We start from the raw sequence: 11,890 nt of genomic DNA, 5'->3' as shown, positions 1-11,890 counted from the left end.
AAAACAGCATGAATGGAATTATTTTTCTTAATTACTCGATGCACATAAAATTAAATCGACATTGATGATGACGACGAACATTGGTTTATTTAAATCGTATTATTTATATATGTACTGATGAAACACGTGTACTTGTACACTTCATAGAGATGCAGTTGTAAATTGTTGGTGGTGAACGACTTACCGTAACGTACGGTATTAAATTATATATACGTATTCAAAAGTACCTTAGAAATGCTGCCTTTTGGTAAAAGTCGCCGCAGATTTTTGCTTTTGTTCATTTTCTGAAAAAACAGTATCCGGTCTCTCGATAGATATCCATTGAATTCAACTGCATCGCAGTATTGTACACATGTATACAGATGCAAACGAGCAACGAAAGATATGTTTGTATATTTTCTGAATCATTGCTATTTATAATAATGAACTATTTTAAGGAAGATTTCGTCGCTCGTTTGTGAATCAGTTACCAAATTTGATACACGGTTAAGAACATCGTTTCAGTTTTACAGATACAGCTGATTTATTAATAAAGGCAGCACTTCTATTCGCGAGAATAGTGAAAGCGTCACCTTCGTTGTTGCTTTGTTTAAAATTGATAGTAGAAGCATTTGTTAAGCGATATTGTACATAATGCATTTTTTTATTTTGTAATTGTCCATCGAAAGATTATTTACCTTTTCTCTTTCTCTGTTTTCTTTTAACCATTTGAATGCCAGGAATAGTCACAAAAAAATGTTTGAAAAATGCTAAACAGCACGTTAGCGCGCTTTTACTGTTCCACTTAGGAAAGTCCTAAGCGACAGTATTCGAGCATACCGTTGATGGACCTATTATGGTAATAAGGTAGCACTTCTCGACATGTAACAGCGACAGTGTGATTATGCCATATGACACTTAAACGGTTAAAATAAAATGCATACCACAGTTTGCTGGTGTGAGTTGAAATAAAAGCAAACGAAAGAGGAATTGTTAATCGGATAGGATAGATACAGACCACAGTTTTTACCTCCTTGCAGGCAAGATTATGAATAATTGCTGCGCCACGAATTTGCAAGTCGACCGAGTTCGAAAGTAACGAATGCACTGCAACTTTGGTCGTCACACTTATGTTACTGATATTCTGTGTTTGATGCTGCCATTCGGATATATACAACAGCCATTCCGAACTGCTGAGATTTTCGAACATGTTTGCCAACTATAATACATGAACGAAATTAAAAACTTGTAAAATACATGGGTAATACACAACACGATATTAATTAGCTTACAAATTGTGCAAGAGGAAGTTGTTCTTCTGGAGGATGACGATCAATATGGAAGGCATAATTCATAATTATATGTTCCCTTCTATCCTGATGCAGTAAAAGAATTACATCGTCTTTTAAAGCAGCAACAGAAAGTATGTTCAGTAATTTTACCCTCGTGTCGCTTGCCAAAGATTTATCGTACAAAATTCGTCCTAAATACAGCGTTATCTTCGATAAGTACCATTTCAATGAAGAACATCGTTGTTTATCGACTCACCTACGAAATTTAGGAAGTTATCCCCGAGTGCCCAAGAACCCTCATTCTCTAAAACGTATTGTCGAAGTTCGTCCATGCATACACGTTCTTCTTCGTTCAACTTCCCGTCCAACAATTTAGTTAACGCCTGGTATTCCCCTCTGACATCCACTAAGTCCTTAAACACTATAGGAGGATCTCGACGACGTTTCTTCTCTTCTTGTTCCTTCTTCTCCTCTTCCTCCATTTGCATAACCCTATCCGATGGTAACAACTCTGCACTTCCACCGTTCGAAGATTGCATTTCACTCATGCTTACTGCACCTAAATTTACGTTAAAAGCAGACCCATAAAAGAAATGCTAAATACGATCCAGACTTATCTTACAAAATCAACGTACTTTCACTTTCCGCCATGTGTGCACAATTACTGGGACCAGTACTATTGGTATCACTCGTGCCACTATCTTTACTTCCTTTCTGTTTCTTCTCCTTCTTCTTCTTTTTTTTCTTCCTGTCTTTCTTTGCAAGTTTGTCGTTAATCTCCTTTCGCCTCTCTTCTAGCGCGATCGAATTTAATCTGCCGCAACGTGTACGTTATAGCAATACAGTAGTAGAAACAAATGCGTGAAATTACAGTAAACAACGTCTTTCGTTACCTTGCTCTTTCGATAGCTTCATTTAAAATCTCAAATTCTGGCGAACGCTCTCTGGAATATCTCGTCTCAAGGATAGTTTGATCAACTATAAATGATTTATTCGCGTTGCTGCCTAAACCTTCTATGAGTCGTCGGATCTCTTGTCCAATCGGCCTAAAACACAAAGCTTTACATTTATTAACGATATTTCAACTAGCGATACTATCATATATACCTACGCTTTAAGTATTTCTTCCGGCAAATCAAGGATATATCTTGGAATACCCTCGCCTACTAAGAACTTACTAACTTCGTCTGTAAACGAATTGCAGTTGTGTTTGAAGAGGTTGTACGTACCCGGGCTGGAATGAACCCAAAATAATTCGATCATACACGACAAAACGAAATGTTTGTACGGGTGTGAAAATTTTCAGAATAACTCACGCGAACGTGGACGTCCCCAAGCCGCACATGTATTCAAAGAAGACGGAGTATGGCAGGTAAGTTTCGCCGAGTTTTTGCACTTGGTACGGCGCACCTAATCTCGTTCCACCCTGAAACAGAAAGTGAGAATTACTCGAATGTGATAAACCGCGAAAGAAAAAAAGAAGAATTCAACATTTGGAAGCGCATCAATGTCAGTTTTCCGACAGTTTTGCTTTAGTGGCAAAGTGCACTTCCCACCCCCTCTAATGTCAGCGTTCGCGTAATTTTAGAAGCGCGACAAATGCGTTACCCGGTAAGAAACGCTTAAAATAACCGGCCACTGCAAGGAGGATGCGTTCTCTGGTAAAATAAAACTGAAGAGATAATAACGTACCAGCGAGAAGGAGAAGGAAGTCACGAAAATGGCGTGAATAAAAAAAGAAACAAGAACCCCGGATACTTCGTGGCGAAAACAAATTTTTAGAGAGCTTAATGTAAAGAGCAAATTTATAAATTTCAACAGACGAATACTCTTAAAGAGATATTGAAATAAGTTAGTGAACGTACATAAACGAACAGATATGTTAATAATTCAAGTAAATTTCATGTCACTCAAGAGGAAAGAGAAAATTTTTTTTTCAAAAATAGCAAAATTTAGCTATCAAGAATTTTCCAACGAATACTAAATCACCGTGAATAAAAAAAGAAACAACACTTCTTTTCGTTAGAAACACAAGAAGAGAGAAAAAAAAAAAGAAATTCGTTTGCACCTACTGCTTCGTGTAAGAATAACGGTAAAAAAGAATGGAAGATCGAGAGGCGGAAAATCGGTGAACACGACACGAGCCGTTTCTTGTTTCTCGTCAAGCAACCACTCAAATACGAACTGACGTCGGGACCAACCGAGATTAGACTCCACGCAGCCGGCAAGCGTAACTCAAGATAAACGATATTCGAGTGCGCATGGTAGCGCGCACACTCTTCGCCGGCACCGGTTTCGGTTTGCTTTTTCAATGACGTCGCGCTTATGCACATCAAACAACACCTGCCAGTTGATCGTTCACCGCAGTATTGCTTGCGTCGATATTAATGACGGTCAGAGAAGCTGTTCACCGACCAACAAATGGTACGACGAACGATAACAAAGGAACCCAGTCTATCTCTCATTCTGATTTACACACGATCGAACGAAGAAAGATCGATGTCAAAAGTTCTTCACAAATTCATGCTACTTCGATGAAACTTGTAAACTGGTAAAAAAAAAAGCACTTGCACTTTACCCAGACACAGTGTTCCGTCAATTTGGTTAAATCTTTGATTAAACGAACCAGAAATCAAAACTCTAAAAAAAAAAAAAATTGTTAGTCGATATCTATTGGATGGAATAGAAAATTCGTTGATTCGAAAGAGGAATTTTTGAGAGAATAGAAAGATTGAAAATTTTAGAAATATATATATATGTATAGACGTTTGGCAAAAATGGTACTACGAGTATCGTTTTGCTTTCCGTACCAAGCTGAGTACCTTTGTATACGTATAGTTACCGCAGAAAGCTCGGCTAATAGTAAAATTGAATGGATCGATGTTGAGCCGCACAAGGAAAGACTTACCGATAGCTTTTGCCTTCGCAGTATCTAAACGACGAACCGGAGGACGGAAAGAGCTATGAGAAAGAGAGACAAGAGAAAGAGAGTGAAATAAAGCGGGAATTATTTTTGGCTTCAACCGGACCAAATTTAGGTACCCACTCCGTGTCTAGCGTATCGTATAGCTAGAATGACTCTCGCTACTACGGCTAGCGCGTCGCCCGATCGGTTACCATTTCGACGGTGGAGGATGCATTTCGGACAACTGAACTGTTTACCGCGAGCAATTTTCTCTAGCTAATTTTACGATCATACACGCGTGCATTCTATAGAGATAGAACGTTTATTATCGTACGCGGTGGAAGTTTATCGACACTCGATTACGCGTCCACGTTTTGCATCTAACTTTCCTTTTTGTGGGTTTGTAATTGTTTTGGAATACTTACAGGTCGAACACTTTGAATTCCAGACGGTCCGAAGAAGTATTCTCTTCCGTACGTCACGATTGCTGTATGCCATATTCCCTCTACGTGTTGACCTACGCATGAATAACAATATTTTCTTTTTTATTAACTATTAATTCGTTCGGATGAATTTATCTTGATATGTGAAAATTGCTTCTGTTTCACAGATCTGTGCAAACAATTTGAGGAAATTTCATTGAAGAAATTAGAAATTTCACGTTCCAAGAATTTTGCATAATTTGTAGTATACCGCGTCTTCTGATAGTTTTTTTTCTTTTTGTTGGTTTCAAGTTAAACCGGCGGATAGCAGTTGTAATTTATTTCGCTTCCATAAATTTCAGTACTGAAAGGCTCTTTAAATTGAAGTAATTAATGTGTGTTTAAAGTTCCTAGCATTCCTCAAAATGTGTAACTACTTTTGATTGACAGTGTACACTTGAATAACGCATCTCTGTATGAAAATATTTTGATTTTATTATTTATTGTATAAAACTGTATTTAAAACTAAACTATAATTTAGCATAGCAATTAACCAATCTTATATAAAAATTAACTAACCCAATCAAGCTCTAAAAAACTGTAACATTTAGATGTGTATACAGGATGTACCTCTGGAGCAACAGAAAAATATAAACAAACAGCTTATTACGCATCCTTGCTGTAAAATGGCTTTTCAAAAATACGTCAGAAAATTTTTATTCAATTTTCACATAAAGAATATGTTACATTAAACATGATTTTAATAAACAAGAGAATAAAAAATAAAAAAAAAATACCATTTTTATTTGTAATATTAAATATGACTTTAATAACCTTCACTAGGGCCTAGATTCAAAAAATTGTTTTACAGCAAGTAAGAAATTAAACAGAAAACGCGGCAAGTTGGTCTTTTTTATGATTTCGAAAATACCAGCTTGTAACAGGTTCAACGATACATTCTACATAAATTGAAAGAGGCATATATGCGCCAAGTGAACTCGAAGATCAGCGTGCATATATATATATTTTGCACAAGGACCAACGGACTCTGCGATCAAAACGACGATATTGTGGAAATTTCTTGTTCTAAAATTTGTCGTCACAGAAGTCCCTGACTATTTAGTCGGTAAAGTACAATTTCAGCTTGGTTGGACGATCTTCGGGCTCGTAATCGTCAGCTCGAGTCTCCTTCGACCCAGTTTCTCATTGCGGGAATAGCTAAGCACATCCGCGATTTTCTTATTGCAACGCGTTTCTGGGAGTGTCGCCGTGGTGAAATAACCGCGAGAAATAGCCACTCTACGGCCATCCGGCTCCGACAATTCGCCACTTACAGAAATTATGCAACACTTCGCCAATGCTTTTCAGCGATTTTTCATCAACCTAGAAAATATCGATTTTACAGGTGAATTGAAATAATAAAAAAAAAGAAGTTTAAATACCTCAACTTGAAATTATTATATTCATACGTGTTGCATTTTCATTTAAAGATTCTCGATCAGAGACAAGAAGAAGCTTGATCTTATGATTTACAGAAGTTCGGTAGTTCGTCGATAATTTAGCTGAAATTTAATCTTTCGAATTACAAAATATCAACGAAAGTATCGAAGAATAAACGAAATAATCAGAAATGTTCGATTCGTAAATACGATTGACACGTTTCTATATCGGTTAAACAACGGAAGAAAAAATAGACTGCAAAAAAAAAAAGAAGAAATGTTTGTTACAGTATATAATTTTCTGCTAGATCGAACGAATCTTATTATTCCTTTTTATCGTTCTACCTTGTGTTTTGACTTCGACAGGGTGCACCGATAAGGAAATTCAACGTCGAGGATATGTTTCATTCCTGGTTCGCATCTCCCGATTTCATTTGCACGATTCATTTTCGAATCGCGCACGCAAAAGTGCATAGCCGCATATTTATTTGTTTGTAAGGAGAATCGCGTGCAGTGCAAAATACCAAGCTCGCGAACAATTACAAGTAGTGTCTTCTGAAAATAGATCTGCAAGCACCGACAACTGATCATGAGTCGACGAACGAACCTTGGATACATGACGTAAACGCCTAGCAGAGACACGTGTGCACGCGTTGTATTTTACAACGATTTCCGTGGAATTTCGTTCAAATTCAATCCCCTCTTTCCTCCCCCATGTTTTCACGTTCTATTGCACCGTAGCACGCTTTCGAACTTCCTACGAAACAGTCCGTGTTTTATATCGTCGAATATCGTTATGCTTTCATTTTCTTTCATTTTCACCGTTGGCACACCAGTGGGGATCGTTGTGAGAAAATAAAGAAATTGTCTGTAACATGACAATCTAAATTTAGTTTCTCTTACTTGAAAATGTTGCTTTTACGAAACAAAAGAAAAAAAAAAAAATACAAAAAAAAAACGCGTATAAAAATTGAAGAATGTTAAAAATGTTGCTCACAAATGTTCCACTCCATATACTTAACGCGTATCTGAAACTTAAAGAGTACTTTAAGATCAACAAAACAACAAATCTACCGATCCCAATGTCGAACACGCTCATGCCAAGTTACCTTTGCCCTACAATTCGTTTCATTTCTACGATTGTTCTTGTTTAAATTGCTTCGGTCCCAAGGATTGCACGGTACGATGATTTTTAATTCATCGCGGCGGGCATTCGATAGCAAATTCGATACGTGACTCACGCGAATTCGTAATGAAACGTTGACGAAAAAAAACAAGTGATTCCGAAATAGGTTTTCGAAGAATTTATGAGATGTATTTTGGTTGTTTGTCTGCCAACAATTTTCATCGTAATAAAATTTATTCGTTATTAATAACGTGACCGATTTTTATTCAAACTTGCAGGCTCTATTATTTAATCGAAATTACAACACCGTTGCACAAGATGGTACGAAGTATGTATTAATCAGCTGAAAATTTCAGATGAAATATGAATATAACGAACCGTACGTTTTACGTTCATTACATTGCTACATGTACAAATTACTTCCATAAGTTAATCAACATATCATCCAACGTATTTACCGTAATAATTATTGTAGTTACTGTACTAATTCGATGCTTGTACTTCTTGAATGCTCGAATATTTATAGACAGTACTGTTATTATAAAAACAAAAACATTCGACGATTATGTCAGCTCTACTAAGCAAGATATTTATCAATTGTTCACCGAAGGCATCGTTAGTTATTCATTATTTGTCATTCAGTACTGAACTGTATGTAGTTTTTTTGAGAAACAGAAAAACAGGTTTTGCGTATATCATCTTCGCTATTCATGACTTAAAAATATCCAGTTGTTACTGTTTACTTCACACGTGTGTACGTAGTAGAAGACGCAGAAATGTATCTTTAAATAGCATATAACAAATTTTAAGTGAAACGAACAAACCAGTAATTCACGTTTTTCTCGAAAAATAATTGTTCGTCATTATTTTATTCAGTTTCAACGTTGAAACGATATACATTCTATTCGTAATAATGTTTTAATTTACCCATAACGAGAATAGACATCATAGAGGCGAGGCCCTTCGTAAGGTCATAAATATATAATTCCACGGTTGTCTTCGCATCTTCCGCGCTTTCCATCTTGCCTAGCTATAACAAAAAAAAAAAAGAGGAATGGATGCTTACTAAAATTACATTCGTTAAAAGAATAAAACAACAGTTAATTAATGGTTAAAATAGTTGGAAATAAATCAAAAGTACGAATTAATTAAGAATAAATAATTATTTGGTAAATTGATCGATAAGCGCATGCATCCCGTATAATGATAAAGCGTATTTAGTAGGATCGAAAATGCGCTATCATGTCAAACAAATGAAAGTCGAAAGTTTGATTCTGATTGGCTGACTCAAAGTTATCGACTAATCGATAAAGAATTTAATTTAAATCATTGCTTCAACTTTACTTACGATTGAAAACAAACTTTAAGGGCATAAATAAGCGTCGTAAATCGATGAACTTTGAATATTACATAAATCTATTTTGCGTACGGTGGAGAATCATCCAACGCACCTCCTTACGTCGGCTTTGATGGATGTAACGAGTAGAGGACGTAAATACTCTGGTTGCTTTGCACAACCAAACTCGTTCGCTTTAACTCGAGTTCTCTAAAAACTTCGTGCAAGCCTGACCATAGAAAGAAACTGCGACGACAAACGAACAATTGAGGGCTACAATTGTTTTAAAACGAAAAACTACTACACAGATAAAATATCTGTCAAGAAGAATTAATCGATTAATCGATTGCTCATGACACGCTTATCCGACAGCACGAGTAATCGATATATCGGGAGACACTGCTTCGACGTGCACATCAAAATTCGACTGTCGTGTCTCTTGAGAGACATTAGATTTTGTATTGGTGCTGACACTTTTCTCATCACGCATTAGATGGAGCACAGAGTATACACGAGATCAATACACACCCACGCTACTGATCAAAAATATGAAACCAGCTGATCTGGCTATTATTTTTCACAGCTGTGAGATGCAACAAGACTGAATCTATGACGAATATTCTTATGATCATACTGAATGTGGTCATTTAACGTACACTTTATGACGTGAACCTATTGCCGTGTTATTATCGCATAACGGGGAGGTTTTAATACGTGAAAATAAATTTTAAGACATGAATCATACTCCTAAATAGCTTAAAGCAAAACTCAGTTGTGAAATTACGAAAATTAAAGAAGGTTATTGTATCCATAAGCGTATTAAAGCTAAATGTTCTATACATTTGTAAACATATGACTTTATAGTTTTAAGCATGTAATTGTTACATTCAATGATTGCGCACAATTCATTCGGTACATCATATCAATCGCAGAGAATGAATCAGCAGTACATGATAGACTGAAACGTCCACGTTTAAACTGATTGGTTACGCGGTTTTTACAAACGCGTTGCTCTTTCACGACTTTTTTCGCACATGCGACAGACAAAACGCTGTAAAATGTTTTATGACAACTAAAAACACGTATCATATTTACCCTACTTAAAATTATTTAAATGTTTCCAAAGAAAATTACACGCGCGAGCGCACACATTTATATTTTGTAGAAACAAAAACAATTGCAAAGCTAAAAAAGAAAACTGTAACGGTATGAAGTTTAACGAAAATATAAGGATAAGTAATTGGTAGTAAAGTAAATAGGAAAAGTAAAAAATAATTAAAAAATTTTGTACCTACCTTTTTGTTTTCATTGACGATGGTCTACTAACAGGTGGATCGATTATTAGGATACATGAACAAGGATGATAAACAAGTGATAGCTCAAAGAAATAAATACTATGGTAGGATAACTTGACGTTATTACGTCAAAGCGACTGAGCAATAACTGATACTGGACAATGATATAACACGTTTCAGACGTACACCTCTTGCTTGATGGCTAGTAACTAACAAATGCAACTGATCGCGTCGAAATCTTCGTCGGAGTCAGAGACCAGTGTGGAGACACAGCGCGGTAGTCGTTCTTGCCAGGAAGAAACGGTAAAGAGGTAAGAGGGTCATCGCGCGAAGGCAGCGCCTGCCTACCGGCATCACGGCCAATAACTCAATGCATTAATACACGAAAAGTCACATTTTAAACGAGTTGTTGAAACATACAAATATTTCTACAGAGTTTCTGTTTTCCATGTAGCGCAACATCTTGAGTTCTAGTATCAAGCACCTTTGATAGAATCTAAAAAAATACTACCCTTGGCAGAAAGTCTCTGATCAGACATATGAATACAAAGGTAATTGTATCTTAAAGGTATAAAATGTTATTATATATGACCAAGTGCAATAGGCAAGTAAGATTAACCTTGTATCAAATGCATAATTGCAAAGTAACAAAAATTTTTGTTTATTACTAAAATGAACACAGTAAGATACTAAAATGTTGCACAGAAAAAAGTGTTTAACTGACAGAATGTTTACAAAAATGTTTTCACTCATTATAAATGATCTGATAGATAAGAATAAGCATAAAATTATAAACAAAGATTAAAATACTGGAAATGTGTTACATATAAACAAACAAAATCAATGTTAAAACAAAATTTTTTCCTCTAAACTAACATAAGTAAAAATGTTTATAATGGTGTACAGATTTGCTTGGATAAAACTTTATAAAAAATTTCATAAACTTCAAATTTTAAACACAAATTTTGGAAATTGTACTTGATATAAAATTATATGATATACATATATAGGAATAGAAACATTGTATTTAACCTATCAGAACATTAATTCAGAAATAAATATCCGTATCTTATACAATGAAATTTAATTTAAAATTCTCAAAATTTCATCTTCCAATATGTTGATACCAGCTACCATTATAATAAAGTAATCCAAAATTGTTTGTAACATAACAAGATTAAAATAATAAAATGATCAGCTCTAATTTGAATTTCATTGAAGATTTATAACAAAAAATTTAATTAATAAGAACAAGATATCAAAATAAAAGTAAACTTAGAAAAGTCATGCAATTATCGTGGAATAAAATTTCAATAATAGATTGTAGAGGTCTTATAATATCAACACTGCAGTGTGTCAAAATTGTTATCTTCTATATATGTAGTGGCTCATAAAAGTATTCAAATGTTTACATTTAAAAATTTTAATCAATGAAACTTGTATGTTAAACTGAATTATTTAAAATAGTATGATGTCTATAGTAAGCAGGAAGCCTCAAGATTATATAAGTAAAATTAGAAAATAATTTAATAACATATGCAATATTTACAACACATTTATTCCATACATACTATCAGTGAGTCACAAAAGTACTTGAACTGTCCAAAGTTATCGATGTCTCTTAATACATCTTAACACTGAATGTAAACAACAGCACTTCCAAGTACCAAGGAAGAAGTCTTAGATTAATAAGGCAAACCAAAGAAAGATTAAATTTTGCAAAAACCTATATATTAACAAAGATAATGCTTTCTGGGAAAAAATAATATTCTTAGATGACTCTAAACTTAATATATTCAGCTCAAATGATTGAAATTATCTTTAATGAAATTCAGTGTATTTAGTAATTTTTAACTTATTTAAGTTCTTCAGATACTACTTACTTTTCAAGAAATCTGAAAAACACATTGCTTTGTACTAAACACAAATATATGTATATATTTTACTGGCTTTTAACAGTATATAATTTTATTGTATTCTTATAATGCAACAAACTTTATCATACATGAATTTTATTTGATATAAGTGTGTTTGTAAACTGTATTATTTTAAATATAATGTAAATAGATATATACTAACTCATTTTTTTTCCCTTT

General features: G+C 34.6%; 1 protein-coding gene across 7 annotated transcripts in view; it reads right to left on the bottom strand.

The window, feature by feature from the left end:
- Nucleotides 1–11,890, bottom strand: part of LOC108574638 — a 14,218-nt gene that overhangs the window by 506 nt on the left and 1,822 nt on the right. The window contains exons 1-11 of one of the 7 annotated variants that reach the window (XM_017937257.1): nucleotides 9,795–10,064; nucleotides 8,091–8,193; nucleotides 4,602–4,693; nucleotides 2,588–2,697; nucleotides 2,383–2,505; nucleotides 2,165–2,317; nucleotides 1,907–2,085; nucleotides 1,528–1,830; nucleotides 1,272–1,462; nucleotides 1,010–1,198; nucleotides 228–284 (exon numbers count right to left, since the gene is read on the bottom strand). In XM_017937257.1, the coding sequence (XP_017792746.1) occupies nucleotides 228–284; nucleotides 1,010–1,198; nucleotides 1,272–1,462; nucleotides 1,528–1,830; nucleotides 1,907–2,085; nucleotides 2,165–2,317; nucleotides 2,383–2,505; nucleotides 2,588–2,697; nucleotides 4,602–4,693; nucleotides 8,091–8,184 (1,491 nt within the window). In that variant the 5' untranslated portion in view covers nucleotides 8,185–8,193; nucleotides 9,795–10,064. Of the gene's footprint in view, nucleotides 1–227; nucleotides 285–997; nucleotides 1,199–1,271; nucleotides 1,463–1,527; nucleotides 1,831–1,906; nucleotides 2,086–2,164; nucleotides 2,318–2,382; nucleotides 2,506–2,587; nucleotides 2,698–4,179; nucleotides 4,231–4,601; nucleotides 4,694–8,090; nucleotides 8,194–8,511; nucleotides 8,545–8,614; nucleotides 8,898–9,794; nucleotides 10,065–11,890 lie in introns of those variants that run through there. The other 6 variants (XM_017937261.1, XM_017937258.1, XM_017937259.1 and 3 more) reach the window with 6 other exon arrangements.

The sequence above is a fragment of the Habropoda laboriosa genome, unplaced genomic scaffold (genome assembly GCF_001263275.1).
Source record: "Habropoda laboriosa isolate 0110345459 unplaced genomic scaffold, ASM126327v1 scaffold175, whole genome shotgun sequence".
Classification (NCBI taxonomy): domain Eukaryota; kingdom Metazoa; phylum Arthropoda; class Insecta; order Hymenoptera; family Apidae; genus Habropoda; species Habropoda laboriosa.
The sequence above is the reverse complement of the archived record's forward strand: the minus strand, read 5'-3'. Positions and strand labels throughout refer to the sequence as shown.